Source organism: Anopheles ziemanni, chromosome 3, assembly GCF_943734765.1.
Source record: "Anopheles ziemanni chromosome 3, idAnoZiCoDA_A2_x.2, whole genome shotgun sequence".
In the NCBI taxonomy this organism is placed as follows: Eukaryota; Metazoa; Arthropoda; class Insecta; order Diptera; family Culicidae; genus Anopheles; species Anopheles ziemanni.
In genome coordinates this window covers 64,111,417-64,130,200 of record NC_080706.1, presented here as the reverse complement: position 1 = coordinate 64,130,200, position 18,784 = coordinate 64,111,417, and the positions used below count along the sequence as shown (strand labels likewise).

The window sequence follows — 18,784 nt, the reverse complement described above, 5'->3', positions numbered from 1 at the left end:
CAAAAACTTTGAGGAAAATCAAACGGACCTGGGAGTGGTATTTGGTTTTAGTGTAGTGACGGCGCACGCGATTCAATTTGCCTTGGCCGTCCGGTGAAAGTGCGGCAAACCGAGAATCGCTGCTGGCGCTGAAGCGACCGAGCAGCGAAGCTGTTTAACAACGCCTCCACCCTGCTCTTCGGCGAAAGGGATATCTCACAAGCTGCCAAAATAGAGCCGTAGTAGAGCATCAACATGGCAGAAGCAGAGGGAGGATCCGAGCAGGATGATGTTTCATTCCTGCGGACGGTAAGTAAGGCGACTGCAGGCATGTCCCACCGAGTAGTGCCCTAATCACGCTTTAAGCTCCATATCGGAGGCTACAAAAGCGATGCCGGATGTATCCGAAGGGGGTTCTAAACCAATTAGTCTACACCAAAGACAATTTCCTATTGAATTAAACGAGCCATTTTATAATGCTTACACCTTTAAATTCAATCTGTACCTCACATTAGGAAGGAGCCTTCTTCCGCTCCCTCCGCTCTGAAGGTGTTGGGCTATAAACTTTTATTAATTCTCTGCCGTTCGGAAAACAATGCCCGGCCTTACGGTGAACCTGGCCAGGAACATTCCAATTAAGCATTCATGAGCACAAGCCAATGCCTTCCTGCTGGTCGTAAAGCAATCGTCTTCTAGCCTTCCCCAGAAACGTTCTCGTCCTCCGTCGCCTGTTGCTGTTCTCTTGAAGGCACACCAGCAGTCTCGGTTTACAACTCCTGTACAACAGACGCGTTGGAAGAACAAAATATTTCAGATTCATCGCATTCCACACTTACGGTGTCGCGGTTGACCGTTGGCGTCGGTGGAATGTGTTCAAATATTTAATTTTATCATCCGCAAACTGCGCAATGTGCAACGAGGCCAGCAGCCCCTTTGACGCATTGAACAAATGTTATGACATGTTTACATTAACTATCATTTCATTCTGATTTAGCTTAGGATTTTTCTTATAAAAAAAGCAACATTTTATGAAGTGTTTATATACATAATAAGTTCTTCATGACGAAAGGAACTTTAACACGCTTTAACGTAATAGGATAGATTTAATACAGTGGTTCAGTAATATTGCCGTTTTCTTCTTGTCTAGTTAATTCTTTATTCTATGGTATTCTTTTTAAGATAGTAAAGATGGGTAATTTTAAATGTTTAACCCTAGAATACATTGCTTTGGCATTGTACCCTTTTTAACACACTCGGTCAATTTTGAAGGCTTCCATAAATAGGCTTCCATAAAATCCATAAATATTTATTTTTAATATATTTATTGATGATTTTTTACGTTAACAATACTGAAACGCCCATTATACCATTACGTTGTTAGTCAGGTTGGTGGATCTCTTCATCATTCCTATAGATCGTAGTAAATCAGAAACCATCGAATCGAACCGAACTTGAATCGTATTCAATTGTTATTTTATCGAAATGTAAAATCTAAAGCCACATATTGACCTTGAAATTGTGCTTTTCGAATTTTCTATAGATTGTTCCCATCCTGTGATTTGTTCCATTATTCGATACACGTGCGTTTTTAAACGTTACATAATCTGATTTGCTTTCTAGCGCACACTTTTTTCATGATTTATGTCATACAAAACTTCAAGCTGTAAACACTAAATTTCGACCTTTTGGCTTTACATCGGGCTAGCGGAATGATGGAGAGGTGCATCAAAAACCAAAACAAGCTTAAATCTCATGATGAATGATCAAAATCCTCGAAAATAATAAAGTTATAGCGTCTTAAAAAGAACGGTCAAATTGACCGCTAAAAAGCAATAATGGGGTGGTAAACTTGGTTCGGAACTGGCCGAAATCAAAAATCTGAAAGTTTTATTTCAAATGCAGCTCTGTGTTTTAAGGTAAAAGCTTTAGTTTTTGAAAAAAAATATGCAGCCGTTTTCTGAGATATTAAAAACGAAAATTGCGTAGCGGTCAAAATTTGGATTTGGCTGATTGGATTCTACTCCTAAACGCATGGAAAATTATGTAGCTATGCCAAATGTAATCATTTTACTGTTTTCGTAGTTTTAGTACGGTGGATATTCGATGTAGGTTTCAAAAATAAATAGTTGAGTTTTGAAAAATATTCTACCAATTCATAATGAGCCATACTTTTCAGGTGACTCAAGCAGAAACTTTACAAAAGTAATCATTATAAATAAAATAAAAGTTTATTTGATATGCGTTGATCAGTTAACTAACATATCGTAACTCCTTTTACGGTAAAATACCAATAAAACAACAAAAAAACATATTAAAATAACGTGATATCGAGATAAATTGTCCTGTCCAAATAAGAATTGTAAAAAGAAAACAAGAAGGTTTAATTAAAACTAAATATATAAATTAGTTCTTTATCCCATAACAACTATCAATGCGTAAGGTTCAAACCTGACGAGTTTTTCTTACGCTTACCTGAACTGAAGTAGAATTAACTCACTACGAAGCTAATGCAAATATCTTACTCTGTGAGAAAATCAGTCAATACGAAAATGATAACGCCCCTATATTTGCCTATATAGGCTACTAGCCCTATGTGGGCCATTAGAAGAGCCAAATCTTTCTATCGGACGTTCGTAAATAGTGTTCGCTCCATGACCCAAACACATCATGCCCCATCTCGGGCACAGTTCGAATGTGGTACATTAAGATATACTTTTCTTCTTCCTTCTTCCTCCTCCCATCCGCGACGCACCGCAGGAAGACATGGTCTGCCTGTCCTGCACGGCAACCGGCGAGCGTGTGTGTCTGGCGGCCGAAGGCTTCGGCAACCGGCACTGCTTCCTGGAGAACATCGCAGACAAGAACATCCCGCCGGACCTATCGCAGTGCGTGTTCGTCATCGAGCAGGCCCTCTCGGTGCGCGCCCTGCAGGAGCTGGTGACGGCCGCCGGCTCGGAAACGGTAAGTACCATTAGCACGCATCGAACGTGTCCTTGTCCTGGGAAATCGCGTCGATAGTAGAGGAAAAAAAAACACAAAAACATTAGCAACACCGCACTACCCGACCGGAAGTGGGACGGAAAGGAAAAGGGGCGTGCGGCAAAGCACCTCGCCCCTCACGACTCCGGCACGGGCCGAACGCGCACACTATCACGCACACTCGCCCAGTACCCAGTAGTAGTTACTTTGGTTCCATTTTGGTAGTGATGGTTTTATTCTAGTTTTGTCTTTTCCTTTTTAATTTCTGCAGTTTTGAGCACAAACAAGTGTTTTGTTTTTATCTTTTTCCACAAACGAGCACCGTAGTAGAGCATTGCACACATATACAAGCACGAACACAAACACACACTTGCACACACACATACAAAAGCACACATGAGCAGGATGAACTTGCTAAAAGCTCTCGTAAAAGTAATGTGAAACGATCCACTCACACCGGAAGTAAGGTGTGTGGTGTAGTTTGGCATAAATTATCGATTAGTTGAGGTATCTTTTTCCGTCATCAGCCACTTTGTACCGCAGGTGGGCCTCTGCACTTCCGAGCCATCCACAACACGACACATTGTTTACTTTTGTGTCCACCAAGCGGGAAGTGAGCTGCCATTGGCAATGAGGACAATGTGGTTTTTAATGCTACGAACATAATACATAATTCACAGTCAGAAAATTATACGCCACCTGTTACCGTAAACCATCGACGGCTTGTGGCGGTCTACGCGATTCGCGATCGAATGGGAGCAAAACCAAAATTTGCAACAATTTGATTCCGGAACAGTGTGTCTCCTTAGAAAATTACGCTTTGGCTTTCGAATAAAAAACAATAAACCAACACGTTAACACGCCACCTTGGGTGACATCGCGAATAGACACCGTTCCAATACCGTCCGATTGACTTACACGCGGATACACGTAGCTTCGTTCTTTTCCCTCTTTTTGTTCGCTTTTGGAGTACTCCTTTTGCTTTTTGTAGCGATTTTTGCCGTTCCTAGTTATCAAACACACATCAATACACACACGCGACCCTCGAAGCTTATCCCTGAGAAGGACAGTCAGGTGACACCTTTTTTCCATTTGATTTTTGATCTATTTTCTTTTTTTTTTTGCTGTTTTGTTTCTGAAAATCCTTCTACGGTTGGTTTCCTCAACGATCCGTTCCTTGGTACAGGAACAGGGTTTTAGTTTTGCGTTGTGTTCTTATACCTTTTTGCTCCGACGGTATGAGCGGTTTTTTTTGCTCCTTTTGCGGACCCTTTCCAAACGGGCTGTGTCGAACACCGGTACGACACAACTTTCCTCGAGTACCGCCAAACATCAACTTAGTCACGCTCTTCGACCTCGAGGTATTGATCCACGGTACGAAATGCTGAAAGCCCAGTGAAAAGCTGTACACTTTATCGGCGTCCAGGTGATCGTAAAAGATGCACAATTTGCATAACCACCCGGGAGGGGGAGTTGGATAAGGGAACTCGAGAAGACTTGATGCTTTCAATCTCTTCCCACGTCAATCGCCCGGAGGGTGGTCGGTATATTGAAATGATGAAAGATGCTCTGATACCAGAGAGCAAAGCACCTCACGAAGCGTAATTCATTGCTTCTTCCTTCCGATGGGTTTGTAGTGTATTTTTCTGCCCTAGTTTTTCCTGAACTCCAAACTGGTGAATGTGCGAGCTGATGGATGGCATTCGTCCGAAGGCGAACGGCGGATGATTGATGAGCTTTTTATTGAATATTTTGCACTTTGGAACGATGATGAAAATCACTCTCGTTGTTGAACAGTGGATTAAGATTGGATTATAATTATATTGAGTAATAAAATTAAACTTTTAATCGTTGTCGTACCGAGCGAAGGGGAAAAAAACTCCCCCTTTAATTAACTTCCCTGTTTTCCAAATCACATTCGTTCTCATGCAGCACCAACTTTTCCGGCCTTATCTACTTTCAGGGAAACGAATCGGTAGTAAGTGCAGCGCGTTCTTAGCAGTGACGATTTCATCCTGCGCCCCTCGAAATTCGTACTGAAAAATGAAAAACGATTCAATAGTGTTTCCTACTATTTGTTTATTTTGCTATTGTGTTTCTGTTCTTCGTTCTACTCTTTCTCTGTCTGTGTCTTGCTTCCGTTGGCCGATGAGCTTCCGTGCATCAACTGTCAAATATATCTCATCTTTAATCATTCTTTCTATCTACTATCTTTTTCTTTTTGTATTTATCACCACTACCCTTCCCATCGCCTGGATATTTTCTTTTCCTTTTTCTGTTGTCCTCGATGTTTCTGATTTCCTACCTATGTTTCGACACTCTATTCTTTCTTCGTTTTATTCATTCGTATTCGTTTCCTGTACAATCACAATCTTCTTCTCTTTGGCAGTCTGAAGAACTAGTTATTGTTACCCAAAATTAACACTTTATTTGGATTGACCGTTTAACACCGTTTTCGAATGTTTCAAAATTCTTTATTATTTCCTATAATCGTTCAATACCTTATTGTTTGTCAACATCGCTCATCTCTAAATACACACTCATGCATCATCTAATCCTTTTCCGCTCCCTTCGAATGAGAAAGAGAACGAATGAAACATTGTACCTCCTCCGAGTATTATATACCACTTACACTGACCAGACAAGTAGAGCAAGTACTGTATAAGTTCGTACGAAATTAACACACTTCATTTGATCAGTGTTAAATATTTCTCGTTGTCATGTACCCCAATTCTCGTTGTCTTGTACGAGACAATGCATATTTGTTGAAATAATAATAAATAATATCCTAGCCATTTCCGACAACAAGCTATGTTAAAGTAAACCAGCATAGTATTTGCGTTCCTCGTGTAAAGTAAAGAAAGAATCCATAACCGGATTTTTTGGTATTATGTTTCTTCTTGGATTACCTCAATCCAATAAATTCTATCATAATACAAACGCTTTTATCATAGCAGCTAAAGTAGCTGAAAGTTATGAAACTGATAGTAAATCATTTTCGTAGCGCCATAAATATTTCAGTTGAATCAACGGAACTACTTACGCCGTTTCTTAAATAAATCCTAAATTAGATGCATGTCGTGTAACTCTCTCTCTCTCTCTTAGACGAACTATAAAAATGTACCGTTATTCATCTCTTACCTGTCAGCGCATGTGTGTATTGTGGCAATGATTTACTACCAACAAACAACTATGTATATATTCCACATTCTGCTGTGTGTTAGCCCAAACATTGGAAACCGTAACAAACGTCCTTGTATTGATCTGCTAGTATTGTTACATAGTAGAAATAGGAAGTGTTTGCCGTTTGGAATGGATTGTAGTGGCAATTAATTAACCGATATCGAAATGCAAGTGAATGCAACAGTGGTTAAAACCAAACATTCCTACCACCAACATTATAACCACCTAGCAGCAGCAAGCCGAGTACGCTGTTTTTTGTCTCGTGAATGCCATTTCCAAACAAAACCTCAAAAACACCCAATTGCACGATGATTTGAACTAAATAATACTTTATTGTTTTTAAAAATAGTATTTTAAAGGTCTAATCCTTTCCGATCTTAAAACCAACCACTAGGGAAAAGGTACCGGATCTGGTCACCGGACGCTGCTTTATGGCAATGCTATCCTGCTGCGTCACAACAACAGCGACATGGTGAGTATTGTATTGGTATTGTATTGATACACTTAAAGAATATAAGTAGCAACTGCATGTAGCAACTAGCCTAGGGTTTGCATCTTATTTAATTGTTTTTTTTTTTATGGGAAATAATTGATATCAATATGTATGTAAACGATAAGAATACCAAAAAGCTGGTTATACTTCTAAAACTCTAAAACGCAAAAAAATTGGTAATTCTATGCCTAGTTTTTCAAGTATGATGGGAAGGAATAATGTTCATAAACGAATGAAATTTCAATCCTTGAGCATCAATTTTACTATAGGCAAACCGAACAGCAAATCCTTACTAAAACTAATTTTGCGCAATTAGTTTGTAAATTATTCTAGTTTATTCTTGATCTTTCTGGATTCCCATTTTAGCATTGAATAGTATTTTTTTTTTCAATTATTCTAGATTTTTCTATTTTCTCTGTTTGAATATCGGGTTTAAAACTAAGCGTAAAATTGTACATTGTAAAGTAAAGTGATGTGATTTTTTGAACACATTGTTACTGTTTTTGAGCATCCAAAGTAAGCATTAACTTTTACTAATAATTGTGGCAAATTATCTTTGTCTTACCCAGTATCTTGCATGCCTGTCGACGTCTTCCTCTAACGATAAGCTGTCGTTCGATGTCGGTCTGCAAGAGCACAGCCAGGGTGAGGCCTGTTGGTGGACGGTTCATCCGGCCAGCAAGCAGCGCTCGGAAGGTGAAAAGGTTCGCGTCGGTGACGATCTCATTCTGGTGTCCGTCGCCACCGAGCGTTATCTGGTGAGTGTGACCAAAACTGTCCCCGTGATTAGGTTTTGACGAGCCTGTTTCCGCCTGTTCCAGCACACGACCAAAGAGAACGATCTGTCGATCGTCAACGCGAGCTTCCACGTGACGCACTGGAGCGTACAACCGTATGGTACCGGTATTTCGCGCATGAAGTACGTCGGCTACGTGTTCGGTGGCGACGTGCTTCGCTTCTTCCACGGTGGCGATGAATGTTTGACGATTCCGAGCACCTGGAGCGTAGACTCAGGGCAGAAGTAAGTAAACGAAGCGACTGATAGGTCCATCCTATGTAGATGTTGTTCCTTGGCTAAATTCCTCCATAATTCCAGTATTGTCGTGTACGAAGGAGGCTCTGTAATGTCACAAGCTCGATCGCTGTGGCGTCTGGAGCTGGCCCGTACCAAGTGGGCCGGTGGGTTTATCAACTGGTCGCACCCGATGCGCATCCGCCATTTAACGACTGGCCGGTACCTCGGCGTGAACGAGAACAACGAGCTCATCCTGATGACGCGTGACCAGGCGACTACTTCGCAGACCGCTTTCGTGCTGCGGCTCGAGAAGGACGACCAGAAGGTGGTGCTGGAGGATAAGGATCTGGAAATCATCGGCGCACCGATCATCAAGTACGGTGACTCGACGGTTATCATGCAGCACTACGAGTCGGGCCTGTGGGTCAGCTACAAGAGCTACGAGACGAAGAAGAAGGGCGTCGGTAAGGTCGAGGAAAAACAGGCCATACTCCACGAGGAAGGCAAGATGGACGATGGGTTGGACTTTTCACGCTCGCAGGAGGAGGAATCGCGTACAGCTCGCGTCATTCGTAAATGTAGCAGCTTGTTCACCAAGTTTATCAGGTAAGAAAAAGATCTATTTAAAAATTGTGAATTTCAAAGAGTAAACATTCATCCCATATATGCCATGCCCATATTTTCGCGAGTATAACACAACCTTTTTCATTCACAATTGTTGTTTTGCAAAAAATAAGAGTAGAGTAAATATATCCTATCTCACAAAAGCAGAGATTGAATAACTTCTTTTGGATCCAAGAACGAGGTTGAAAATGCTGTGCTGGGATAGAAAAGGGGGATGTAGTACACGCGAAAATACTGCAATTTTAGAGCGGTGATCATTTCTCACCATTTTGGAAATTTTAGAACAAAGTTGATACTCAAATGTATCAAAGGAAGTTCATTTTGTATCTACGCAAAGTTCGAATTAATTAACATTACTGGTGAAATTCAAAATTGAGGTCAGATAAATTTTTGACCTGTTTTTGATACACCCTGTCTTGTCATTGCATTTGTTATTGTTTACAATCTAGTAGTCAGTGAACTCGCATTTTTGTAGTTTTTTAGCATTTCTGCATAATATTAATACCGTATTTTCTTCACTTAATGGTTGAATGAATGCAATACAGTTTCATTTGGATTAAAGAGTAGGTGGTGATTATAGAAAAGTAGTAGACAGTACAAAGTGACGAAGCTAATGGTGTGCATTTCTTCTTCCAGTGGCCTTGAAACGCTGCAGGAGAATCGCCGTCATTCGATATTCCTGCAAACGGTCAACCTCGGTGAGATGGTTATGTGCCTGGAGGATCTGATCAACTACTTCGCTCAGCCCGAGGATGACATGGAGCACGAGGAGAAGCAGAACCGGCTGCGCGCGTTGCGCAATCGGCAGGACCTGTTCCAGGAGGAAGGTGTTCTCAACCTGATCCTGGAGGCGATCGACAAAATCAACGTCATCTCGTCGCAGGGCTTCCTGGCGTCCTTCCTGGCCAACGACGAAAGTGGCCAAAGTTGGGACATGATTTCCGGCTACCTCTACCAGCTGCTGGCTGCCATTATCAAGGGCAACCACACGAACTGCGCTCAGTTTGCCAACTCGAACCGTCTGAACTGGCTGTTCTCTCGACTCGGTTCGCAGGCGTCTAGCGAGGGCTCGGGAATGCTGGATGTACTGCACTGCGTGCTTATCGACTCACCGGAGGCGCTGAACATGATGCGTGACGAACATATCAAGGTGATCATCTCGCTGCTGGAGAAGCACGGCCGCGATCCGAAGGTACTGGACGTTCTGTGCTCGCTGTGCGTCGGTAACGGCGTGGCGGTACGCTCGTCGCAGAACAACATCTGTGACTTTCTGCTGCCAGGCAAAAATCTACTCCTGCAGACCGGACTCGTCGATCATGTGGCCAGCATCCGGCCGAACATCTTTGTCGGTCGCGTCGAAGGTTCCGCCATCTATCAGAAGTGGTACTTCGAGGTAACGATGGATCACATCGAGCAGATGACGCACATGACGCCCCATCTGCGCATCGGTTGGGCCAACACGGCCGGTTACGTGCCGTACCCGGGCGGTGGCGAGAAGTGGGGCGGAAACGGAGTCGGTGACGATCTCTTTTCGTACGGGTACGACGGTGTACACTTCTGGTCTGCCGGACGGCGCACCTGCGTCGTGCCTCGGGAGGTTACGGAGCCGTACATCAAGAAGGGTGACGTCATCGGCTGCACGCTAGATCTTAGCGTCCCGGTAATTCGCTTTACGTTCAACGGTGAACCGGTGCAGGGTTGCTTCACCGATTTCAACCTGGACGGCATGTTCTTCCCCGTCATGAGCTGCTCGTCGAAGTTGAGCTGTCGCTTCCTGTTCGGCGGCGATAACGGACGTCTGAAGTTCAACCCGCCGCCCGGTTTTTCACCGCTCGTGCAGTGCCTTATGCCTCACCAGAACCTCAGTCTGGATCCGTGCTTCTACTTCGGCAATCTGAACAAGAACGTCCTGGCCGGACCCTGGCTCGTGGAAGACGATTCTGCTTTCGTGCCGAAACCGGTCGATACGTCAACCGTAACGTTGCCCTCGTCGGTCGAGACGATCCGGGACAAGCTGGCGGAGAACATCCACGAAATGTGGGCGTTGAACAAGATCGAAGCCGGTTGGACCTGGGGCGAACGGCGTGACGACGTGTACCGCATTCATCCGTGTCTGACATCGTTCGAGAAGCTGCCGTCCGCTGAGAAGCGCTACGATTGCCAGCTAGCCGTGCAGACTCTCAAGACGATCCTCTCGCTCGGCTACTACATCTCGGTTGACAAACCGCCGGCACGCATCCGTCCCATCCGCCTGCCGAACGACCCGTACATGCAGGGCAACGGCTACAAACCGGCACCGCTGGATCTCAGCGCGGCCGTGCTCACGCCCAAGATGGAGGAGCTGGTGGACCAGCTGGCCGAAAACACGCACAACCTGTGGGCCAAGGAGCGCATTCAGCAGGGTTGGACGTACGGTTTGAACGAGGACTCGGAGAACTTGCGCAGCCCTCATCTGGTTCCGTACTCGAAGGTGGACGAAGCGATCAAGAAGGCCAACCGCGATACAGCCTCCGAGACGGTGCGCACGCTGCTCATCTACGGCTACAACCTGGATCCACCGACTGGCGAGGCCAACGAGGCGCTAGCCGCCGAGGCCCTGCGTCAAAAGTTCGCAGCCTACCGTACGTACCGTGTCGAGCGGACGTATGCGGTCACTTCCGGCAAGTGGTACTTCGAGTTTGAAGTGCTGACAGCCGGTCCGATGCGGGTAGGTCGATCATTGTATTTCGATGTAGCTAAAATCGGGAAAAGAACTCACGACACAGAATTTGTACCACGATGCTCTCTTAACCAACAGGTTGGTTGGGCTCGAGCCGACTGCAACCCTGGCACGATGCTGGGAAGCGACGACTCTACGTGGGCTTTCGATGGATACAATGTAAGTATGCTTTGGTGCAACAACGACGGACCATTCCTCCATTCGGCAGCCGTGGTTATCTCTCCTATGTAAACACGCTTTCGGTCGCGTACACATTTGTTTCGGGCTTTCGAACGGGCTTTCCCTGAAACCCGAAAACGCACCCCTCCCCTAGCTAGCCCCCAAAGTCGTCCAGCATTTACTCGTACACTTTCCATTACACTCGCTCACACGTTAGTCGATGTTGCGAACATTTGCGAAAGCGCTCTCTGATATGTACCGCAGTACGGTAGTTTGCCAGCTGGTCAGTTCCGTAATGACTCTAATGTTTCTATCAACATAATCTGAACTCTTTCCCACCCTACCTTCCTCACAAAACCGAAACGCACACCACAACCTTCTCGGTGTATTCTACCCGCTCTTACCCGACTGGCGCACCTTTGTACCGACGACCCGGTCCCGTTGCCCGGTTGTCGAAACACTCTAGGCACGCAAGATCCACCTCCATACGCTCGAAGACTTTGGTCGTCGGTATAAGATTGGGGACATCATCGGTTGCTTCATAAACGTCCACGAGAAGAGCATAAGTAAGCGAACCTGGGGTGACACATACGGGCGGCCCCACTCTGTCGGTTTGAGCGTGTTGTTCTTGTTTACCATTCTTCACCCATTTCTTAGACCATTTTATACTTGCTTAGTATATGTTGCATTGAAATTTGTCCTCCTCGCCAGGAGAGTAATTGACATGCTACCTACGGTTGTGATTGATCCACTAGCTTTCCAGGTTGAAGTTGTAACGCGTTGGTTCATCTCGTTACGTTTGAAGCCTTTAACTGTGTCTACCGTATGTGTTAAGTGTCGGTTTTCTACTTTGTTCCATTTGACATACATACACTTTTCAAACATACTAGTAGAACTATTACCACAAGCCTTTTGTTCATCTCTCTAGAATAATGTTAAATATTTCGTACAATAAGCGTACGCCTTTGAAGATCTTTTTGAATGACGGGAAACTTTTGAAATGTACTGAACACTTTCCTTTCGTCTCTTGACAATCTGTAACAAAACATCTCTCTAGGCCGGTACGAAATTGTTTCCTACCTGATTTTCTTTTTCTCTTTCTTTCTCTCTCTTTCTCTCTCTCTATTTATCTCTTTCTATCGCTTCCCGGCACATTTTTCTACTGTCCAACTGTTTATTCACTACCTACACCGAAATACCAAAACCGTCCTGTGATCATCGGAAATGTTTGTTGTCATGATCGCACACTCACCTTTACTTCCTTCTTGGACCTACTCTACAAACTATGTGGATTGCATCGTTAATCCAACACCGTAAATTCAATCCCTTCGAATACCCGGCACGAGTTTGTCCTTCATTTCCATCTCCATTGGCGTAAACGCGTGAACAAAATTACAACAATAAAAATATCGACGACACCGACCGAACCTGTCCAAATCCAAATCCAATATACTGTCTCTTCCGTTTGAAAAATTAAATTTTCCTCAAAAACCAGGAAGAGAAAGTGTCCGGCGGTGCTACGGAGTCGTTCGGCAAACAGTGGGTACCAGGCGATATCGTCGGTGTATTTCTTGACTTAGTGGATCATACGATCAGTAAGGACCATTCTCTCTCAATTTTAGAACGAATAAATATTCAACTAACTACTAGCTTCTATTTCTACCAAACCATTTACTTACTCATCATATCAAACTATCAGATATGTTTTCGGCTTTTAAGTTTTCGCAAACGGTCGTATGAAGTTTACCGTATTAATCGCTTTACATTTACTGCTGAGATATAAGATAAGCTTTTTTTTTCTTCCCGTCGCTCGATCTCACCGCGAAACAACATCCAAACACCGACGTTTTTTCTCACATTTGTACAAATCGAACATATTTTCTCATGCATCTCCGGCGAATGGTTACGGCTCGCTGGCATAAAACATTAACCATCCCTCGAGATATCACAATCGAGTTCCAAACACAACCGACAACAATCAGTATCAGTGAATCCACACAGCAAATGAAACAGATCAGCCAACACAGATCCGTTTGCAGTTGTGCTCGGTTGATATTCAAAACAACGGGAAACTGAAAGTATTGCATGCAACGTGGGTAACTTTCATTTTGGTCACCAGTCAAAACTAAGCTACACGTTGAATCTAAACCGCTTGAAGCACCCTCTCGATCTCTTTCCAACTTACTTTTAACCAACCATTTTCGATCAATGTATATTCGCTTTCACGTGATAATCTTGTTCCATTCCATGCCTGTTACTAGGCTATAAATATATCAGTCTAGGATCATACACATTCGAAATGTACAGCTGGTAGACTGGAAATGGTCGTGTTCATTTTGGATACTTTGGACAAAACTTTGCTTCTTACGGTTCCTACTCATAGCAACTAGCGCATGTGATAAGCATTTCGTGCGGCATGTTGTAACGAAGCATGTTCACTATTTACCAACGCATAATCAATACTAATCCGCTTGCAACATTGGCTCTTCTTACATGTTTCTAATCGCGCTTATAGAGAACTGCTCTAGTGACTAGATACCGCTTTAATAAGTCAGTTTGTATTGACTAAACCTGCCTGCTAACCAACCCCTTACTTATTACCGCTTGGGTAGACTTTTTTCCCGAGAATTATTTATGACGCTTATCCCCCCCGTGCCTTGGTCAGGTTTCTCACTGAACGGTGAGCTGCTGATGGATGCCCTCGGCGGGGAGACTACGTTCGCCGACGTTAACGCACCGGAAGGTGTTGGATTTGTGCCGGCGTGCACGATCGGTGTAAGTATTGCCCCGTCCACCAACCGGTTCATGGGTTTCATCTGCGGTTTTATCTTGTTCACCTTCAGATCGGCCAGAAAGCTCGCGTCGTTTACGGACAGGATGTGGACTCGCTGAAATGGTTCACCACCTGCGGTTTGCAGGAAGGCTACGAACCGTTCTGCGTGTATGTATTCAGTGTTTACAAGCGCCCGCTCTTTTTTTTTTCAAACTAGCATTTCGCTTACCTTCTGGTTTGCCGCATTTAGGAACATGAAACGCCCGGTCACTCACTGGTACACGAAAGATCAACCAATCTTCGAGAACACCGATGAAATTCCGGACGGTAAGATCGACGTCACTAGAATCCCGGGCGGAGCGGATACGCCGCCCTGCATGAAAATCTCGCACAACACGTTCGAGACGATGGAAAAGGCGAACTGGGAGTTTCTGCGACTTTCGCTGCCAGTTACGTGCGCAAACACGTTTATCAGGTAAATCTTACCTACAAGTTCAATACAGTAACACGAATGCTCAAGCAGACTGAAAGCCAACGATTTAAACTTCCAATGCGGGTACATAAATATGTAGGACCGGAACTACAGTCCTCTAACTATAGCTTGAACTTATGTTCCAACGTATCTACAACTTTTCTTACAGTCACTGTTTCAAACATGTTCAACGATTTTCAAAAGAAAAAAAGTTAACAAACTTTAAATATAAATTTATGTTCATCCTCCTGATTTCACGAACAGTTCTAATGCAATACTTTATGTCGGATTATCATCAAACAAGAACTTGATCTTTTAAACAAAAAGTATGTCATTTGCACCAACAGCATAATTAATTTTGTATGAACTAGTATGTTTTTTTATTTAAACATTAGTTTCCACATAGCCAACGTTTGATATTTCTTTTTTTTTAAGGAATCCTAAAGATTAAAGTATTGAAACTGTTAATCGATTGTAAATGGGCCGTTATTACTTGATAAGAAATAGGGACAATAGAAAAGCGAAAGGATCGTTTGGAACCTACATTTCGTAGTAAATTGGCTGATAAATAAAAACCACTTAATTTGTGGCATAATAGTTTCTTTCGATTGACGGTGCCAACCATTTATAACAAATTTATCTATTTTTTATTTGTAATTGCGAAAATGCATCTTTTCAAAATAGAGAAATTTCTAACGAAAATGGAAACTTAAATTGCTTTATAATATTGTATATTTGATGGTTTACAAACAATTTGAAGTAGATACAAGAATCTGTTGAATAGTGGTGCAAATGGCGATATTGTTTCCCTTATCGTTTTCAATCCAACTTACAGTAACATTTGACATGCCTTTGTAGAGTTATTTTGTTGAATTAAAAATTCTTCGTTTCAACAGTGAGTCGGAAAAAATGCGCCGCTGGGAGGAGATTCGCATCCGTCAGCACCGTTTGATGACGGAGGTTGACCACTCGGCACCGGCGCACTTCGACCACATCATGCGTAGCGGATTCACCATGAACGACATCAAGGGTCTTCACCGGAACTACTCGGAGGACGCCGCCGAAGCGGACGATATGCTTCGCAACGGACCTCGCCGGCCTTCTCGTCACGCGCCGCGTGGTGGCCTCAGCCCACCCGGCATCGAGATCAACGGCGAAGCCACGAGTGACGGCGAGCTGAACGCGTACTCGGACAACGAACTCGAAGGAGCCGGTGACGATCGCAAGAAGCGTGGCCGCAGCCCGTTCCGCTTGTTCGGCAAGAAGCGCGACCAGAGCAAGGACAAGCTGAAGGACCGGCGCACCCCGGAGCCGGAACCACGCAAGAGCAACCTGAAGGTGGCCCAGCGAAGCCAGGCTATGCGTCTGTCGAACAGCGATCTGCGTTCGCAACCACCGATGACGCCGGAGCGCAAGGGAGGCATGGGCAGCCCGCAGGTGGAATCGTTCGGCAACGAAGTGTACGATGCCGACTGTTTGCGCCTCATCAACGAATACTTTTACGGCGTGCGCATCTTCCCCGGTCAGGACCCGACGCACGTGTACGTCGGCTGGGTAACGACACAATACCACGTCCACAGCAAGGAGTTCGGACAGAATAAGGTGCGCCACGCGGCGATCTACGTCGAAGACGAGACTGGCAAGACGGTTGAGATGTAAGTTATTTTAGTAAAATATAACGTTCCATGCTTCCATGCTTCCATCATTGCCATAACCTTTCTTGATATTTCGCTCCAGTGTAAACCGCCAGTCGTGCTACATGGTGCGTGCGGATGAACTGTTCAACGAAGTCACGCAGGACTCGTCTGGTAAGGGAGCCTCGCAGGGTATGTTCGTCGGATGCTTCGTCGACACGGCCACCGGTACGATCCGGTTCACGTGCGAGGGTAAGGAAACGTCGCACGTCTTCCTAATGGAGCCCGACACCAAGCTCTTCCCGGCCATCTTCGTCGAGGCCACCAGCAAGGAGATTCTGCAGATCGAGCTCGGTCGTACACCGACCACGTTGCCTCTGTCGGCCGCAGTTCTGCCAACGAGCGACAAGCACATCAACCCGCAGTTCCCACCGAGGCTGAAGGTACAATGTCTGAAGCCGCACCAGTGGGCCCGTGTGCCCAACACCGCCCTACAGGTGCACGCCCTCAAGCTCTCGGACATACGCGGTTGGTCGATGCTGTGCGAAGACCCGGTGTCCATGCTAGCCCTGCACATCCCGGAGGAGGATCGCTGCATCGACATCCTGGAGCTGATCGAGATCGATCGTCTGTTGCAGTTCCACGCGCACACACTCACCCTCTACTCGGCCCTTTGTTATCAGTCCAACTATCGGGCAGCGCATGCCCTGTGCTCGCACGTCGACCAGAAGCAACTACTGTACGCCATTCAGTCGGAGTACATGAGCGGTCCGCTGCGACTCGGTTTCTACGATCTGTTGATTTCTCTCCATCTCGAATCCCACGCCACGACAATGTAAGTGACGAACGTAGAACAACTAGAACAACAACAATCAGGGCTATTCCGAGATCCGTTTCGAAACGGTCTAGAATGCGAGCGCTCGTCTCGAATCGAGATTTTTTCGGTATTCTAACATTCGAATCGAGTCGACAAAGTCGACATAGCTGTTCGGCAGTTGTCAAAATCAAATGGGCAAAACAGATTTGGACGATGAATGTGGAAAAATCGTTTGTAATTACTGGGGTTTCGTGATAAAATCTATGTAAAATGATATTATCTTCCTTTTAATGGTACGCATGTATCAATCACCGTTCCAAAAGTAATAGTAACAAGCAAATCGAATTATCGAACATCACCAAAGGTTTATTCAAACCATTTGGCGGTAACCCTTTATACACTTTTGCATACACCTTGATAAATCTCGAATTCGAATTTGGTAATACCGAATATCGAATCTCGAACGTAAATCTCGAACGTTCGGATCTCGGAATAGCTCTGAATGTCTTACATTCCGTCCGTCTATTTCTTTTAATCCACTCAGGGAGGTTTGTAAGAATGAGTACATCATTCCGCTCGGGTCCGATTTGCGCGAGCTGTACACCGATCCGGAGATGTGTCACTCGCTGCGCTCACTGCAGACGCTCTCCGTGCGCCCGGAAATGAACATGACCGAGATTGCGTAAGTAGCTCTAACCTCCGTTCGGTGTGACGTACACTAACCCCCTTTCGATAACCCGTTACTAAAACCCCACAAGAAAAAAAAACCAACGAACCTCGACGAGCTTTCTGTATCGTTTCGAAGGACTCCCTGAATAGAAGGCACGCTTACTGCACCGCTATTCATGGACTTCTTGCACATCTACTTCTACTTATCTAACCATCCCTCTAACACATTTCGTACCGTCGATAGAATGATATTCGATCCGATCGGTAATTTATGAGTCTTGGCGGTAAGAATACTGCAACTTATTCCTTTTGAGAGTCAATTTTCTTTCTTATAAGTATGATCCTGTTTTTGTAGCTATTGATTAGAGTATTGTAGTTGTTAAATGTGTTGACGGTTTGTCCATTTCGAATCCATTAGAAACTATCGTTGAGACACAATAGTTGTAAATAACAATTTGTTAAAGCTGAACAAAATGTGCATAATCCAACGGAGTTTCCAAGAATGCCCTTCTACGTTACACGTCAATGTGTATATTGTATGTTTATATCGTATGAAATCGTATTGTCGCGATCATCCATCATTCTATCCGACCAGAAGTTTGACGTACCGTTCATCCACCTTTTCCGTTTGCCTTTTCCTCAAACATTTGCATGCCATTATTCTTCCTTCCCCAGACCCACACCCTCACAATCGAATATGCCGACACTAGTAGCACCAGATTCTTCCAGTGAACCCATACCGGCAATTGACTCGTTATATTCGCCAAGATTCCCACTGGAGGTGGTGAGAGAGTTCGTGATGAGCGCCCTCCAGGAGGCGGTGCTCATCAATCAGGTACACAATCGCGATCCGATCGGTGGATCAAACGAGAACCTCTTCCTGTAAGTATGGCGCCAACGATGACCGAGAAGACGACGGGTTTAGTGTTACCGACCACTTCATTCACTCTGTTTATAGGCCACTGATCAAGCTGATCGATCGTTTGCTGCTGGTTGGCGTTATCACCAACGAGGACGTCGAGAAGCTGCTGATCATGATCGATCCGGAAACTTGGGACCCATTGTTCGAGAAGGAGGGTAAAGACGAACACCGCAAGGGACTGCTGACGATGAAGATGGCGGAGGGTGCAAAGTTGCAAATGTGCTATCTGCTACACCATCTGTACGACGTACAGCTGCGCCATCGTGTGGAGAGTATAATCTCATTCGCACACAACTATGTTGGTGATCTGCAGCAGGATCAGCTACGCAGGTAGGGGCAGTTGCGG

At 44.8% G+C, this 18,784-nt stretch overlaps 1 protein-coding gene across 1 annotated transcript in view; it reads left to right on the top strand.

Annotated features, from left to right (window-relative positions):
* Positions 1-234: 234 nt before the first annotated feature.
* The window catches only part of LOC131288696 (ryanodine receptor), a 32,818-nt gene continuing 14,268 nt past the window's right edge, over positions 235-18,784 (top strand). Inside the window, exons 1-18 of the mRNA XM_058317864.1 lie at positions 235-288; positions 2,737-2,940; positions 4,922-4,936; positions 6,536-6,613; positions 7,204-7,392; positions 7,456-7,655; positions 7,731-8,255; positions 8,910-10,980; positions 11,071-11,151; positions 12,647-12,746; positions 13,817-13,926; positions 13,995-14,092; positions 14,175-14,399; positions 15,293-16,051; positions 16,134-16,865; positions 17,392-17,529; positions 18,192-18,398; positions 18,475-18,768. Of these exons, the coding sequence (XP_058173847.1) occupies positions 235-288; positions 2,737-2,940; positions 4,922-4,936; positions 6,536-6,613; positions 7,204-7,392; positions 7,456-7,655; positions 7,731-8,255; positions 8,910-10,980; positions 11,071-11,151; positions 12,647-12,746; positions 13,817-13,926; positions 13,995-14,092; positions 14,175-14,399; positions 15,293-16,051; positions 16,134-16,865; positions 17,392-17,529; positions 18,192-18,398; positions 18,475-18,768 (6,080 nt within the window). The remainder of the gene's footprint in view (positions 289-2,736; positions 2,941-4,921; positions 4,937-6,535; positions 6,614-7,203; positions 7,393-7,455; positions 7,656-7,730; positions 8,256-8,909; positions 10,981-11,070; positions 11,152-12,646; positions 12,747-13,816; positions 13,927-13,994; positions 14,093-14,174; positions 14,400-15,292; positions 16,052-16,133; positions 16,866-17,391; positions 17,530-18,191; positions 18,399-18,474; positions 18,769-18,784) is intronic.